At 37.6% G+C, this 17978-nt stretch overlaps 1 protein-coding gene and 1 long non-coding RNA gene across 2 annotated transcripts in view; one reads left to right on the top strand and one right to left on the bottom strand.

Moving 5' to 3' along the window:
- Window positions 1-787: 787 nt before the first annotated feature.
- TNFSF18 (TNF superfamily member 18) lies at window positions 788-11740 on the top strand. The gene is made up of 3 exons (XM_081254593.1): window positions 788-1551; window positions 7035-7065; window positions 9284-11740. Exons 1-3 carry the CDS (start codon window positions 1393-1395, stop codon window positions 9628-9630), a joined length of 537 nt encoding a protein of 178 aa, XP_081110719.1. The 5' UTR covers window positions 788-1392; the 3' UTR covers window positions 9631-11740.
- The window catches only part of LOC308628076, a 272623-nt gene continuing 259921 nt past the window's right edge, over window positions 5277-17978 (bottom strand). Inside the window, exons 2-3 of the long non-coding RNA XR_014017493.1 lie at window positions 17439-17493; window positions 5277-6289 (exon numbers count right to left, since the gene is read on the bottom strand). This is a non-coding gene — a long non-coding RNA (uncharacterized lncRNA). The remainder of the gene's footprint in view (window positions 6290-17438; window positions 17494-17978) is intronic.

Raw genomic sequence — 17978 nt, 5'->3', positions numbered from 1 at the left:
CAATCTCTAGGCTTTTTCCCTAATTTAAAACATCTTTGATTCTCTCTTAGATTAGAAATTTTTTCTTCAAAATACTTTCATTTTACCTCCTTTTATTTAAATGAACTTCAGTTGAGTTACAACCTGTGGCAAATATTTAAAAAATCATTCTTTTCTAGAATTTCATAATTGATTCAGTCTTAACATCTCTCAAAAGGGTGGAGAAGAGAGAAACACTTACGGAACATTTCTTATGAGCCAAACCTTCACATCTATTTCATCCTTGAAAAAGCTTTATGAAGTGGAAATTTTCTCCATTTACAAGGAAGGAAACAAAGGAGTCAAGTAAACATGCTGCAGGCCACTGAGCAGATAAGGGCTGGGCAACACCAGTCCCCCCTCTCAGGTCTGTCTGATTTAAAAGTCCATGTTCTTTCTAGAACATGATCCTGGCACTGTGTAAACAAAACAGGTAGGCATTCCATTTAACAGATGGAAAGACTGAGGTACAGAGAACCAGGGAACTTCCTCAATTTTGTAGTAAATTGGTATTTTTTTTGCCAGGAAGAAAACTCAAGGTTTTTGGAATAGAGTGTAAGCTCAGACTGGAGGACAGGGTGCAAGAATATATCTTGCAGTTTTGTATGATAACTTTATTTCTATTTGATGCCAGCATTGAATTTTCAGAGTTTTTAAATGGTGAGACATAAAAGAATTAAGCTTCTCGTATTGACATATTTTAAAAATTAAATTCTAGTAATACACTTGTTTTCTAGAGACCATCTCAGAACGAACACCCTTCTTTTTTCACACACACTGTATTTTATTTTTACAAGAGATAAACTGACACCAAGCATTGTAAATGGATGACCACAACAAAAGCAACAATGATTGCAATTACCAAACACAAAACACACTCAGAATGGACACATTTTATACACTAGAAATTGATGAAATTATTTTTTCCAAACCATGCATCCCAGTCTCCCTAGCTCCCTGATGTACTGCCTCATGCATATATGATATTTGGAGTATGATAGGGCTTAATCTTGAACTTTATTCTTCCTTACAAACAGTGATTTTCTTATCTGGAATAATTTGTAATACTGCACAGTTCCATAGTTCCTCTTGCTTCAGGAAATAATTTTTTCCCCCCTCTTAACTTCTCTTGTTTTGTTTTGTATTTTGTCCTCTGTGTTTGGGTTGGCTTTTAGCCCTCTGTTCCTTTCAGTGCATTTGGCCTGGTGCCAAATGAGAAACAGCACTTAGCCTAGCAGTATCGTTTTCCAACACACAGAATCAGAAGGAAAACCCCGCCTCTTACACCCACTACTAATTACCATAATACTACAAAACTGACTGTGCTCATCACTTGTGAATGTTTGCTTTCCACAGCTTTCATTCCTGCAAAGAATGAGTTTGAGCCACGTGGAGAATATGCCTTTAGGCCATTCAAGTCCTCACGGAGCACAGAGACCATCCTGGAAGAAATGGCTACTCTACTCAACAATGGTTATTTTGCTATTGCTTTGCTCCTTCAGTACACTAATCTTCACTTTTCTTCCACTCAAGGTAAGGAGACAACAGTACCTAAGGTTGCTATTTATTATACTCCTTGTTTCTTTTATAAGTCTAGTTATTATCATTGTCACTCAGTATTGTTAGAGCTAGTTGGAAGAAAGAGTCATGTGGGTACAGATAATGTAAATATAATTCCAATTTTGTCACGGCAATATGGCTTTTGAGGCTTATCTAAGTGTTTAAGAGGAAAGGTAGTAGAAAATACTAAATGTTAGCTGCAGAACCAAGTTAGATGGAATCAATTAAATCAGTCAATTGACAGATGCCTGTGGAGTGTTTTCTCCCTTTCTGGAACTCTGCTCTTGGTGGAATAAGAAGATGTAAAACACAATGCTTACCCTCAAGGAATGGGGTGCAAGCTACACTCTTACTGAGGAAAAAGACACAAAAAGATAATAAAAGACAATAAGGTAAGTTACACATGGTTAGAATATCTTTGAGGAGGGAAATGGCACTGAACTAGGAGTGAGAAGATATGGATTCTATGTCTCTCAATAACTAGCTGTATGCATCTGAAAGGCATCTAATCTTTCTGGTTCTCAGTTTCTTCATCTGAAAAATGGTGGTAGGCAAATGGATTTGTTTATTATAATGTCCCTTCTAGCTATAAAATACAGTGATTAATAATTTAGCTAAGGACAGTATAGAACATAAATGCTTTAGGAGGTCAAGAAGGGGTCAATGACTTTGGGCTAGGTTGATCAGGGAAGGCTTCATGGAGAAGAGGAAATACTTTCTTATTTGGGAAGGCCCTGATGCTTATCAGGAATTTCCCACTGAGCTCCAGTCCAATTTGTGGGTCTAGTGAAGGGAAGGGAGGTACATGAGATTCTTAGTAGAAATGTGACTGTTGACTACATAGCATTGACCAAAAAGAAAATAAGAAATTCTTTATTTAATTTAGGATTTAGCCAATTCCTGGGTACATCTAAAGATTCTGAGCCTTGCAAAGAATAAAGTAGTACATGCCCATCTCAGAAAGGGCTGTGATATGAAATCAGTGACTGTATAAACATTTTTCTAAGGGGGATTGGTTAGTTAAAATTTCAAAGATATGGTTTTACTACTTCAGATATTTGAAAGCAATTGAGAAAAGATACAGGAGGAAGCAGTACATTATAGTTGCTGATGTTAACTTAGGGCAAGTATAGCTTTGGCCAAGTTTTTACACAGTAGCCCATTAATTTGTACACAAGTGAGTACAACAGAGGAATTTGTAATCACATCCCCACTGTCTCAGGAATGTATCAAGCAGAACTCTGAACTTTCTGGAACAGTGAAGCTTTGAGCAGAAAAAGAATTGTCAGGCATTCTGAGTGTTTAGATTTCTGAAGAAGGGGAAGGGTGAGAATAGCAACAATTTAAATCTGGAAGTGCCTTTTCCTTCTCCAAACCTCACATCCTATTAGCCAGATGACTGTGAAGAACACAGGATATGTTCTAGGTGTCATCATTTCCTGTGTGTGACTGGGGAACCAGTGCCTGGGAGAGAAGGAAAGTGCCTTTCTCAAAGGCACACAACTGCTCTTGCAAAGGGAAGGAAGAGGGCTCATACTAGGATACCTCTTGCCAGAACCGAATTTGATCAATCCCCTGTGTTTGAACTCTGATTCCAGATTCTCTCTCCTAGACAATATGCAGCTTCTCAAGGAAAGGTTCTGCCTCTAAAGAAATAGCCCAGAGTTTGTACCAAATTTGGGGAAGTTTGAAAGGTTTTCAGGATATTGTCCTGACGGGATGCCAGGGAGGCTTATTTTCCATGGGAAAAGCCAATGCCTGGCTGACAGTGGAATGATATTAGCTCCTGTATTCCACTTTCCACTTGCCTGCACTTCTTTTTCCCTATTGGCCACAGATTAGTATTTTTGGAAAAGGGACTGAATGGCTGGTGGGTGATGAGTCATTATGAGGTGGCCACTTCCACCTCCTCATAATGCTCCACAACCTCGGAGTTTACATTATTTTAGTCTCCACTCTGGTTTTTATATACAAAATCCCACTTTCCAGCCTCTCTAGGCACTAATTCAAAAAGTGTTAGACAGGAAGGTTGGCTCCTTCAAAATCAATCAACAGAAATTTCCTTGGGAGAATTCTTTTTTTCTTTTCTCCCCCTCTTCATTCAGAAGATGTTTCACTGAAAGAATCGGTTATGAGCCCAAGGAGTTGGTCCATCCCTAGATGAAAATAATCTCACAGAAATTGTCTCTAAGAAACCAAATGTCAGGAGAGTCCCCTGCTTCAAGGAAATGAAGGCTACTTTCAAAAGGGAAAGTTGTGCTTGTACTTAAAAGCGGAGTAGGTTCTATTTCCAAATGATGATCTGATTAGAGTTGGTTTGGAGAAATAATGATTAAGTTTATTTATTAACCCAATTATGTAAATCTGGGCTTAAATCACAATGGGGTTAGAAGAACTGCTCCTTCTAAGCAAAAATAAATTAACTAAACTAAACTGAAAGTCCTATATGCTTCTTTATAAGTGGATACCCACCCCTTCCAAATGTCACCAAAATTAGAAATACAAACTGCTCCACAGAGCGGCAGGAGTGAGACTTCTGACTCAGGCTCTGTTTGGATCTTAGCCTGGCCTCTCATCAGCTGCATGACCTTGGGTTAGTTACATAATCCTTCTCCTTGTTTCCTCATCTGAAAATGTGTGTGTTGGTTATTTCAGAGTTGTGGTAAGAATGAATGAGATAGTACAGTGCCTGACCCATGGTAGGCTCTCAGTGGATGGTAGCGATTCTTATTTACACCATTATTATTACTATTTATATATATATTTTTTATATCTTTATTGGAGTATAATTGCTTTACAATAGTGTGTTAGTTTCTGCTTTATAACAAAGTGAATCAGTTATACATATATATATATGTCCCCATATCTCTTCCCTCTTGTGTCTCCCTCCCTCCCACCCTCCCTATCCCACCCATCCAGGTGGTCACAAAGCACTGAGCTGATCTCCCTGTGCTATGCGGCTGCTTCCCACTAGCTATCTATTTTACGTTTGGTAGTGTATATATGTCCATGCCACTCTCTCACTTTGTCACAGCTTACCCTTCCCCCTCCCCATATCCTCAAGTCCATTCTCTAGTAGGTCTGTGTCTTTATTCCCGTCTTACCCCTAGGTTCTTCATGACATTTTTTTTCTTATATTCCATATATATGTGTTAGCATATGGTATTTGTCTTTCTCTTTCTGACTTACTGTGCTCTGTATGACAGACTCTAGGTCCATCCACCTCACTACAAATAACTCAATTTTGTTTCTTTTTATGGCTGAGTAATATGCCATTGTATATATGTGCCACATTTTCTTTATCCATTCATCCAATGTACATTATTATTAATAATAGCAGAAGCAATTGTAGGAATCCAGTGATTTATCTCCTAGAACAGTGACTTCCCAACCTTTTTGATTGCACCTCTCTATCAACAAAATGTTCTTGAGTACAATCCCAATATATATGCTAATTTATTATAAGTTTTATACAAGTTCTAATACTCTGTATATTAAAAGATACACAATAGAAATTTATAAGGATGAACCAAATAATATGCTTAATGTTGTTTATCCACAGTGCAAAACCATTTTGCTTTTACCAAAATGTTATATTTATATAATATGAAAATATATAATATAAAGATTTCTAAAATAATTGAAATAATATTTTAGTAAAGTAATTTGATAAATGTGTTTCTTTTATTTTCTTAATCTTAGTTTAATACTTTTTAATATAATAATTTGAAAGTTATAGTCTAGGTTAATTTACCTTACCTTGATTCATGGTTTTGACCATCATAACTGAAAAATTACCTCATGAAAAAATATAGATCAAAATGGAAGAATGCATTTTTGAGTGTGCTTACCATGTTATGACACTAAATTTTAAATCCATCATTCAATAGTGCGATGTTCTTTTTTTTTAATTAAAATAATATTGTCCCAAGTGGGGGCAGGGTGGTGGGATGAATTGGGAGATTAGGATTGACATATATGCACTAATATATATAAAATAGATAACTAATAAGAACCTGCTGTATAAAAAAATAAAATTAAAAAAAAATATTGTCCCATCAATCCATTCATGATTTTTCTTCCTTCCTTAGACAACTTAAATTCCATGGTCTATAATTAAAATCCTTACCAAGGTGGCGTTTCCTTCGTAGGCTCCTTTGCAGGTTCTTTCTTATTTCCTGACCTCTAAACAGTGCAGTGCCCCAGTACTCCTGTCTGTCTGTACCCACTGACTTGATGCTCTTATACAGTCTCATATCTTTAAGCACCATATAGAAGCTGAAGACTCTTATTATCAGAACTCCTTAAATTCCATCCTTACAGATCTAACTACTTTCTTGACACTCCTACCTGGATATCTAATAAGCATCACAAACTTGACATGTTTAAAAATGAACTCATGACTCTTTTCCCCCAAATTTACTCCTCTTAAATCTTGCTCATTTCAGTGATTAACAGTTTTATCTTTCTAATTACTCATGCCCCAAATCTTGGTGTCATCTTTGTCTCTTCTCATTTTCTTATCCATATCCATGTCAGGAACTCCTGTTGGCTCAATTTCCAATCACTCATCATCATCTCCACGGCTAGCACCTTGGTCAGAGGCATCAGGCTTTCTTGCATAGATGATTACACTGATCTCTTAGCTTGTCTCACTGCTTTTGCTCTTGTCACCCTTTAATTTCTTCCTAGCATAGCAGCCAGAGAAATCCTATAAAAGAAAAATTGATATCATGTTTAAGCCCGAAAAGTCTCTTAAGCACTTTGCCACAAGGAAACAAATGAACTTTACATGTTACAAAATGTGTGGGTATACTGTACCTTACTACAAGTATCTTAAAGCCTTTAGTATTTAAATATCTGTATTTATAAAATCAACCACACTGGTGACTTCCTGTAGCATGTAAACTGTGGTATGTTGCAACAGTTTGAAACTGAGATCTCCTCAGGGTATTTCAGTCACTGTATATGAGGCATGATTATCTGAATATTAAATAGTGGAGACATTATCAATCTGAAATGTAAATATTTCTATAGCTTAATTTGTTATTTAAAATAGAAATAGAAATTCTATTATTTTCTTCTCACATGCCAGTGGACCATCTTGTGAAGTCACTGGGATTCAGAGACTATTATTTATAGAAAATTTCTATAGCCCAAGAGGAGGAGAGTCTAAGATCAAATAGTTGTACTGTGGGTAAAGATTAGGTGGATAAAAGGAGTTCTTAACTTTTTCCTAGAAGACCCAAAAGGTAGCTGGGTAATGAAAGGTAAAGGAAGGCGCCAGCCATCTGTAAAGGAAAGCTGGGAGATCCAAAACAAGGGGGAGGGAGGGATTTTTTTTTATGTGGCTAGGGAAAAGAAGTCGGCTTCAGGAATCAGAGGCTCTAAATAAATCAATCAAGAAAGTTGTGACACTGTCATCATCCTGACCAATTCTTCTTCTTCCCCTACAGACTGCCAATGGGCCCTGTATAGCGAAGTTTGGTGAGTAACATGTCTCATATACCTCCTTTTTTACTTTTCTTAGTATTTGATGCAAAAGGCAAGCTCCAGAATTAAGAAAGCATGCATTCTATTTTAGTCATCCTTCAGCTACTGTTTATAACTGCTTATCTTGTGCCAAGCAGTTGTCTAGGAGCTGAGGCTTCAGAGGTATACCAGATGGATGGACAAGCCCATGCCCTGATGAAGACTACATTCAAGGTCACATCTCTGGGCAGAAATGCATAGCACTCCCATAGGCCTGGGAATCTGAGATCCAGGAATCTACTTTTAATTCTGTGCTTTAATAAGCACAAGTTTCAGATTTCTACAACCTTTCCCAGTGACAAACTCAAAGTCATTCTCACATTTCACATACTGCTAGCGTCCAGTAGAGTGAGTATAGGGTGCGATTTTTGTTTCTAAGTATATACATGAGAAATGAGAGTTAGGGGAATGGTCACTTCTCTGCTCGTTTCTCTTCTCCTCTTAGCTCCTGAGTCACTTTCCTTTATAGTGACCCGGTACTTGCTTAGAAAACACACTAAAGTTTACAGTCGTCCTAAGCCTTAGGGCATTTTTTAGAATACATACAAAATTGAAATGAATACATTTTGGGTTCTTTACTGGTTTAAGGTCAAACACCCATTTTCAGCTGACAGCAGAATACTTCTAGAGTTAACTTCAACTCCTGCAAACAGCCAGGCTTCCTTGCTTTGTGGAAATTAGGGAGTCTCTTTTTACTTATCTCTGCCTTTGTGATTTGTTTTTGTTTTTCTAGTGAATGGAGTGAAACTCCTCATGATATGTTGAAATTTTCTTTTGATGTGGTAAAAGTTGAGAACCTCAAGTGATGCTAAGATGGTCTTTAAGTGTCCCCCATCACAGAATTAAATATGAGAACCAGTGACATGTCTTCCTGGTGACTTGCCTATGGTCAATTACATGGTCAAGCAGGAAGAAATTTACTGGGCTCTGGGCTCATTGGAGATACAGGGAGACTTTGCTTCTTGCTTTAATGATCTTTCCTTCATTCTCCTTCAGAATCTACCCTCAGAGCCTTATATCTGACATTTATATACAAATAAGAATTTGTCAATATGTTATCTCTTCCAGGGTACTTTTTTTTAAAATCAAGGTTTCTAATTATGTGGCAAAGGCTTTTCCTCCATAACAAAAATTATGGAGAATTAGAGAACAGGCCAGATGAGTGTTTTGGGAGGTAAGAGCACATCCTGGGATTCTGAAGTCACACCTCTGTGTAAAACAATTAACATTAGGAAAATATGTAAATTCCATAATTCCTATGAAAATAAACAAGTCTTGACCCTTTCCCCATCCCCTTTGACAGCAATAAACCAGGGATACTTATATTTAAACAGTCAAATAATTTCCATTTATAAACTCATTAATTTACCAGTAGCTATTTTGGGAGGGTTTGGATAAATATATCCCAAGTGTATCTTGAATGATATATACCCGTAAAGTGCCATAATTTAGACACAGTGCACCTAATTCAGGAACACGGTTGTATCATTCAATCAAGATATATTTATTGAGCACATACTGGTACCAGGAATTCTTTTTGGTGCTGAAGATATAGCAATGGACAAAACAGAGAAGTACTTGTTCTCAAAGACATTATATTCAAGTGGGTATAAGATAGACAATAAACAAATGAACAATTTATAATAGGCTAGATGGTGACACCTTCTATGAAGAAAACTAAAGGTAAAGGGAGAGAGTGACAGGAGAGCGCTATATTTTATACAGATTAATGAGAAGATCTCATTGATAAAGTGATATATAGTAAATAGTATTTACACAGAGAAAGGCAAATATGCATCCTGCACTGCCAACTTTGGTCATCACCATCCTGGCGGGTGATCCCTCTCTTCCTTCCTCCTTTCTTCCCTTTCACAAATATCAATCGACAAGAGATGAAGTGCCACCCTAAAACTTAACCCATGTCCCTATTCTAAATGTTTTTCCTTAGAACTCCCCAAGCAAGAGATACACTTAGGAGCTGCAATTTCTCTAAAACAAGGAGTAGGTAGATACTTAAAATATTGTGGTTGGAGAGAACTTGTATAGACCGGGTAAAGAAACATCCTGTAAGTAGGAAAGAACTACAATCAGGAAGAAGATGAAATAATTAAATAACTATGCTTTCCTTTTTTTTTTCTCTCTCTCCCCTGCCTTTCTTGTAAATATCTCATAGGACCATTACCTTCAAAATGGCAAATGCCCTCTCCTGAGCCTTCTTGTGTGAATAAGACAGCTGATTGGAGGCTGAAAATACTTCAGAATGGTTTGTATTTAATTTACGGCCAAGTGGCTCCCAATACAGCCTACAAGGGGCGAGCTCCTTTTGAGGTGCTGCTACGTAAGAATGAAGACCCCATACAAGCTCTAACGAACAACTCTACAATCCAGAACATAGGAGGGGCTTATGAATTCCATGCTGGAGATGTAATAGACTTGATATTCAACGCTGAACATCAGGTTCTAAAAAATAACACATACTGGGGGATCTATTTGCTAGCAAATCCCCAGTTCATCTCCTAGAGACTCGATTTGGTCTCCTCTGTCCTCTTCAGCACATGCAGAGATGCCAGTGGGTAGGATGGAGGAGGAAGATTCTCAGTGCCTACAGTTCATCTGGGCATACAGATCAACACAAACAGAACTCCTCTGCATGTGGATTTTCATTTCTTAGGCCTGTCTGGATAAGACTCAGAGGGAGGACCAAAGACATTTGGTTACCCTTGACGTTAGGTCAGCAAAGGCACTTTACTAGCTCATGATAAAATGAATACAGGTGGCTAGAGGACAGACTGACTCTTCTCAGTGTCTTTGTCTAACCCTTGAATCCCTGGGTGGAAAAATGAAGTCTTAGTCCCATGGGAGCCTTATCTGGTATGAAAAAAGATCCAGGGCAGTAGCCTGGCCTTGTTCTCATACTCTTGGACCATGGATTTCTTGACTTCATTCTTCCCATATTCCCATCTTCTGAGACCCTCCTAATAAAAAGTAGTCAGACTTGGAGGGTGGCCACAGATAGGCCAGCAATACACCACTTTAGATTTGATGGCATTAGAGGATAAAGAACACTCTTGAGAACTGTTGGGACAGAGGCACAGGTGGCATTGGAATGGAACGCACTTTATTCGGGAACTTTCCTTGATTTTACCATACTCAGGACGCAGGGTGCTTTGTAAAACCAGCTGGTCAAAAGGGTCATTCTGAACCTTCACATAGGGCTTCAAGAGAACTTGTGTATGTGTCTAAACATTGTCAATTGTAAAGAAAGAGTAATCATTACTAATCATAAGATTTACCCCAGAAATGGATATTACCAGTACTGTATTTTGTCATGTAATGATTTCATATTTTTAGCTAGCTCTGCACAGTTTGCAAAGTGCTTTCATATGTCACATGACAATTCTATGAAGTTAATGCAGCAGAAGTTAATGGAGCAGGTATTTTTGGCACAGTTTTAACAATGAGAATTTGGAGCCAGATGGAACATAGGTAACTTGTTTCAACCCACAGAACTAGTGATTAACAAGGGGCCCTGGGCTTCCCACTGTATCACACTGTTTTAGCTCTAGGGTTGGTATTTCTGCTATCATATCAGAAGTCTATAAAGTTTAGCAGATTTGATTTTTCAGGCGGTATATTCCCTTTCAGCCCAAGGTAGGTAGAGGGAAGCTACACCAATTCTTTCCTTTCTCAGCAAACTTCTTTTCCTTTCCTTGCCTGGAGCAGGGAGCACAGGGTGTTGTTCAGGACTGACTTCAACCAAATTCCCTTCCTCACTTTGAAGAGCCTGTCTTGGTCAAATGTGTTAACTTCCAAAAAGAATGAATAGCACTCAATTCAATGACAGTCTGCTAAAGTTTTGGACTCTGCAAAATTAACTAGCTGCTTATGGGTTCTTGTTGAAAGGTATGTAATGTGATTACATGATAATCCAATTTAAAATATTTATGCATATTTGTAAAAGTCTACATTGTTAATTAATAGTAATCACCGTATAAAGCTAATTTAAAAATATTTGTATTGTGTGCAAGAAAAACTGCCTGGGAGCAGACTAAGCCTGAGGCCACGGTGCTTCTTAGTAATTTTTTTTAAAAGACATCTGCTGAGTAGCTTAGGGCCAAAGGCTTGGATGCCTGGTTCCTCTTGCATTTGTATATTTTCTCAGGAAATTAAAGTTATATGACATATATTTATGGAAACTTGGTGATATTGATTGTTGTTGAGTTATAATCAGCAGTGTGCTGGAGTGGGCCAGTACTAGTTCATAAGAAGTGATTGTTAAATTTTCACAAATTGCACAATCTGGTTGTTAAATACAGTCATCCTTGAAATTGGTCGTGGTGGGACTATATATACCATGGGAACTGGCAAATGCTACAAATCAGGGCTTTTCTTTTTGGAAAACCCATTCACCAGCACACCACTGCTTGTAAAACTCTCCTTCTTAATAACTCCTCTTGGCTTCTGCGTCATTCCTGGGACAATCAAGGCAGACAAGGGAGAAAGTGAAATTGTCATACTCCTAGCAAAAGCCCCACATATCAGTGACTTCTCAGGGCAAGCAGAGGTCTCTGCAGTTGCAACCAGAAAGACAGCTACCGACAGATGACCTTTAAATTTCCCTAGTGTTGTAATTTCAGGTTTCGCTTTCAATGTATACTGTTTCCTTGTTTCTTCAAATAGTTGTTTACATTTTAAACCTATAATAAAGTATATGTTGGTAAGTCATCTGTAGCTGATTTATCTGTGGGTTGTCAGACTAGAGTTTTTGATCCAGAGAATATGAGGGTACATCAAAGAAATTCTGGCCCATATGAAACACTGCTTTTTAAATTTATTTTTAGAAGTTTTTAAATTGAGGTATAGTTGATTTACAATGTTATATTAGTTTTAGGTATACAACATAGTGATTCAAAATTTTTATATACTCCATTTAAAGTTATTATAAAATATTGGTTATATTCCCTGTGCTGTACAATATATCCTTGTAGCTTATTTTATACATAGTAGTTTGTACCTTGTAGCTTATTTATTTTATACATAGTAGTTTGTACCTCTTAATCCCCTACCCCTATCTTGCTCCTCCACCTTCCCTCTCCCCACTGGTAACCAATAGTTTGTTCTCTGTATCTGTGAGTCTGCTTCTGTTTTATCTGTTTGCTTTATTTTTTAGATTTTACATGTGAGTGACAACATACAGTATTTGTCTTTCTCTGACTTATTTCATTAAGCATAATGGTCTATCTACATTGTTTCAAATGGCATTATTTCATCCTTTTTTATGTCAGTAATATTCCATTGTATATCTAAATTACATCTTTATCCACTTATCTGTTGATGGACACTTGAGTTGCTTCCATATCCTGGCTATTGTAAATAATGCTATGAACACTGGGGTGCATGTATGTTTTCAATTAGTGTTTTTGTTTCTTTGGATATATACCCAGGAGAGGGATTGCTGGATCATATGGTAGTTCTATTTTTAGTTTTTTTGAGGAACATCTGTACTGTTCACCATAGTGGCTGCACCAATTTACATTCCCACCAACAGTGTAGGAGGGTTCACTGTTCTGAAAAGTTAGGCTTAAGAAAATTGTTAGAAATGAATATAAAACATTTTTTTTCAATTTCTTGATAGTCAAGAAAAATTAAAGTAGCATGAAGGAACAAGTTCAATTTTTTTTTTTAAACACACAGTGCTGGGCTCTAAACAGACTCTGTCTACATATCCACAATGAATGCTCTAGATAGCAAAATGCAGACTCTTCCATTCATTTTATTTTAATCATCTACTGATTTCTTTTAGCAGTTAACAGCTTTAAGGAGTTCCACACAATTTGGTTGAGCTATCGCTCCAAGACACATAGCAGTATTGGTGAATCTCATTATATTGCTTGGGAAAGTAGACTACGGGGTTTATGTGACCTGCTCAAAGAACTCAGAAAGCGTTGGGCCATAGAAAAATGAAAATTCAATTTTTACAAACAGGGCCCATTAGATTAAACCAACTTTCTCATTGCTTCAATTGCATAATCAGGGTGGGAATCTCTGTTTTCAGCGTTCAGGGTGATTGTTTCCACCCAGCTTAGGTGTTGTCCAGGGACACCATGTGGGGCAGGGTTGGGGGAGGGCGGAGCAGAGATGTTTTTCACACAGGGCCTCAATACAGAGTCTGAGTTGGACTGAGCTGTACTGGTGAATTTAAGTTTCTTAGAATGGAAGATGTAGAGAGCCTCTTCATTTTCCCTACCTGCTTTCAGGTTGAACCTCTTACCTAATGGGCTAGTCTCTGAGAGGAATCTGGTGGCCAGAGTCTAGGGTCTGACAGTGCCTGGACCTTGGTTCTTATTGTCTGTTGAATGAACAAACAAATGAATCACAAATTTGAGTGTTGGTGTGAATTTAACGTTATCATTTGTACTCTGCATGACAGAATCCAATGGGCAGCCTTCAAGCTCCTTATTTTTTTTTTTATTCCTAAGTTTTTAAACTGCCAGTTCTCAAGTTGACCTGTTAATTTAACATCTATCTTATTCTCTTTCCTCCCCAAGAAAAGGTAAGCCCAAAGATAAAAGCACTTTATTTAGTCAATGCTGTATCACCAGCACCTAAAATAGTGCTTAGAATTGAAAGAACTCAACAAATATTGAAATGAATGAACAAAAAAGATGGGATGCTGGTTCTTGGTTAGAATGACCAGCAAGACATGAGATACATATGTTGCAAACAACCTCTCAAAATAGTCTAATGTCCATTCCTCTAGGTTTTTAAAAACTCTAAGTAAAACAATGCATGGAACATTCTAAGTATTTATGTATATAACAAGTGCTCCATAAAACTGGCTACCAGAGTAAGAAAGAGAAGCAAAATGACATGTGACTGGTCATCTCTGCTTGGTCCACAATGTGCAAAGAACCTGGTTTATGTGGCTTCTGTAGCTCCCATGCCCCGAGGGATGCTTGGTGCCCAGATGGCAGTCATGGGTGATTACCTCCGTGATTACCATGCTAACTGGAGAGCAAGGGCTGTGACTGCTGTGTCCCCAGCTCTATTGCTAGCCTGGCACATAATCAACCAACACAGATTGCTTGTTGAGTAAGTGCTTGCTGATGTGTCTTGTTATTAAGCAATTAGAGGGTCTGATGCCACCATACCTCCTCAGGTGTGTCCCCTTAGCTTCCTAAGAATCTAGGGGTAGGGGATTAAGAGGTACAAACTATTATCTATAAAATAATCTACAAGGATGTATTGTATAGCACAGGGAACATAGCCAATATTTTATAATAACTATACATGGAGCATAACTTTTAAAAATTGTGAATCACTGTACTGTATACCTATAACTTATTTAATATTGTATATCAACTATACTTCAATAAAAAATTTTAAAAAAAACTGGCTACCATATACCACCATCATCATCATGAAAGTCATTTCATTATCCTTGTTTTCCTAGGAAGCAGTATTCTAGAGCACATTAGCTTGCTTTACCATAGTAATGCTTTCACCAAATTTTAAGGTAAGCTTGTGCCTTTGGCCTTTATTAAATATATTTATTAGAGACAGCCATGTGTATCTTCTCAAAAAATGGCTCTTAGAACCATGTTTTTTATGTTACGTATCATCCTTTGTGGCAAACACGTTCAGGAAAACTGATCTCTCATGAACTTGAAGCCATATCTCTATGGGAATTTTTTCTCACATATTTCTATTGAGCAATAAAGAGTTCAGTAATATGTGAGATTTTAGAATGCACACATTTTTCCTCTGCAAAGGCATTATAAATCTCTAGAACCTTGATTTGTTATTAATTACTTCACATGAATATTTTTGGAAACATGAACTGTGGTTTCTGGGCACAGACATTGACAGATGCAACCTTAAGTGGTGAGTTGCTTCCTCAACAAGGCTTTTCAGAGTGGTTATTTCAGAATGGTGAAATTACCATGTCTGAAGTCCAGGATCCAGGTTTTTAGGTCTAGAAACTGAATTTTAACAAAGCCTTAGAGTTTATACATCTCTCAGGGACTGCATAACCTAACTCATAAGAGAGTAAGATTTAAACTAAGGTAGAAGTTTATTGGTCAGCACGTTTTCTTCCTGAAGGAAGCATTGTATGGTAATTCAAATTATAACCAGAAGATTATTGGCAGGCATGGAATCCAAGTCAGGGTGGTTAGGTAGGGGATTCAGATGAATAATGGCCTAAGATACAAAATGCCTCTTTTACTTATTGAACAAATATTTCCTGAGCCCAAGTATACCTCAGAAATTATACCAGAGGGGAAACTAAATGAAACGATATAATGCCTGTCCTCAAGCAGTTTAGAGTTTAGCTGAGAAACATGTATGTAAACAAATGGTCAGAGGACTGTATATATGATAATTAAGGTGAGTAAATTAGTCCATGGAAGAGATGAAGGAGAACCTGAACAAGGACAATGGCATTGGCGATGAGACTGAGAGAAAAATTTATGACATAGACTCACCAGACTGTAGTGATTGTGGTAGGTACCACTGGGGTTTCTGCCAAAGTCATAATGGTTTCCTTATCAGACTTCCTTAACCACAGGGGTGGGTTTCAGCAGCTTCATTTTCACCATGTGAGCCCATTCTCTTAGCCAGTGTTGACTTGTCTGGAATTAACTGCCCTGGCATGATCTCTTGACTGGAGAAGATAAAAATTTGACAGCTATGTGATAGCCCATCTTCCTCCTATAAAGTGGACTGAGAAGCAGAGAGACCCAATCTGGCTGAGACAGAAGAATGAAAGGGGTACGCAGAGAGAAGCAGAAATGAAAAATGGAAAGAAACTCCACTGAACTGCTCTTGACCTATAAGGCCCAGCTATGTTCTTACCCCCGGATTCTGTAAGAATCACTGCAGCTCTGTGACAAATTCCCTTTTACTTTTCCCCACTCAGCTACCTTAAGTTTTCTTCTCCTAATTGAAATTAGAGTCTTAACTAGTAAAGTGATCGATTTAAGGTGAGGGATAAAGAAGAAGGAAGGACCTTGCTCGACAAAGTGAGGAAGATGGTGATGCTTTCATGGTAGGGGATATGGAAGGAGGAACTAGAGAAAGTTTGGGGTGGATGAGATAATGAGTTCAGTTTTATAAATGTATGATTTGAGATGTCTATAGAATATCCCAGTGGGCATTACTAGTATATAGCTGGAACTCAGGAAGAGTCACATGAGATGGGATTAATATTTGAAAGTCAACAGCCTTTAGAGTAAAGTCAATGATGTGGATAAAATAACTATAGAGAGGGTTTAGAGAGGGAGCAAACGACTGAGACCCGGTGAGCACCAACAGTTGAGGACAGGAATAGCAAAGGAATCCTATAGAGTAACAGCCAGAGACAAAGGAGGTCAACTAGAAGAGAAGCAGGCCTAAAAGACTGAGAATGAGGGTGTGGTCAGTGATGTTAGAGGCTCCAAGAAGTCAAATACTCTGAGGATTGATAATTGCTCATTAGACTCCACTGGTAAGTAGTTGCTGGTGTCATCAGCAAGGTCATTTTCAATGGTGTAATGGGAGAAGAATCCAGATTTCAAGGACTGAAGAACAAATGGGAAGAATAGCGCCAGATGAGGAGTTAATGGAACCTGAAACAATATGTTATACTACATTTTGTAGAAACTTGTTTGTGAAGAAAAAAGAGTTGTGGAATGGTAGAGGGTGGGTAATCTCAGGGCAAAGGGAAAGAAGGAGGCATCTATCTGGTAAGCAGACTACATGTTAATGTTGGTCAGTCAGGGTACCCTCTTCCCAGCAGAAGCAAGCTTTGTGCAATAAAATGAGCTGGGCAAATCCAATGCCCTTTCTTAGGAATTTGATCTAGAACATACAAGGAAAAAGTACCATTTAGCAGTGGAGAAGTTAAATGATGCCATGGAACTGTTGACAGGCAGGAAGAATAGAGCTAATGTAAAAGGAAAAGCAGGTGCTGCCATGAACAGGAGGGAGGGAGGGAGGGAAGGAGGGAGGGAGGGAGGGAGAGACCATGAAACTTGTTGGAAAGAAGAAGTTGAAAACAGCCAATGCCCAGAGATGCTCCAGTTTCTGATATAATTTCAGTTCCTGTTCTAGGCCTTGTAAATCATTTTAACAAACCATTTTTTCTCCTTGAGTTAGTGTAAATGGATCTCTTTCCTTTCAACAAAGTAAGGTCCATCAACTCTCTAAGTTGTCTTTTCAAGATGTTTTTTAAAAAATCTGTTATTTTCTAGGCTGTATCATCTCAGGGGAGGCAAATGAGTACTGTGGTTCAGAGATAGGTTTAGATTTAGATAGACCTGAATTTAAATCCTCATTCTGCTACTTACACTTTGTGTGAGCTTGAGCACTTTGCATAACTTCTCTGGGTCCAGGTGTTCTCACCTGTAAAGAAATAATAATTATTTCTACTGCATAATATAATTTAAGGATTAAAATAAAAGAATGCACACACACAAAAAACTCACCTCAGTGTCTGGCAATAGAAAGTTAAATAGATGCCAATTATTTTTGTGTTATTATCAGTTTATAATTAGTTTTGTTAGGCAGCCTTTCTCTATCTTAAATATCTATTTTCTTTTTTAGTTTCAGTGAGTTCCTTCTAGCAACTAAGTACATATTCAGCTTCTTCACACTTTATATATTTGCATATTGATATTTGAATGCTGCTTGGAATGATGAATATTGAAAAGCTTTAACCTCTGTGGCTTATTCTTACTAGCTGCCTTGTCTTAGATCTTCTCTAGAAACATAGTTAAATGGAGAATACACTTTATATTTAAATACATTTTATTTAAATTGCAAACATAATAGTGATTTTATCTTATATTAAAATCTAATCATTCATTCACTAATTCATTCATTTATTC

Source organism: Mesoplodon bidens, assembly GCF_964165515.1.
Source record: "Mesoplodon bidens genome assembly, chromosome: 2".
NCBI lineage: Eukaryota > Metazoa > Chordata > Mammalia > Artiodactyla > Ziphiidae > Mesoplodon > Mesoplodon bidens.
The sequence above is the reverse complement of the archived record's forward strand: the minus strand, read 5'-3'. Positions and strand labels throughout refer to the sequence as shown.

Excerpts from the sequence above, each read along its gene's own strand:
- TNFSF18 (XM_081254593.1), top strand. The coding sequence starts at position 1,393 with ATGAGTTTGAGCCACGTGGAGAATATGCCTTTAGGCCATTCAAGTCCT. Across the intron at positions 1,552-7,034 it reads TCACTTTTCTTCCACTCAAG|ACTGCCAATGGGCCCTGTAT; the intron begins GTAAGGAGACAA and ends CTTCCCCTACAG. Across the intron at positions 7,066-9,283 it reads GCCCTGTATAGCGAAGTTTG|GACCATTACCTTCAAAATGG; the intron begins GTGAGTAACATG and ends AATATCTCATAG.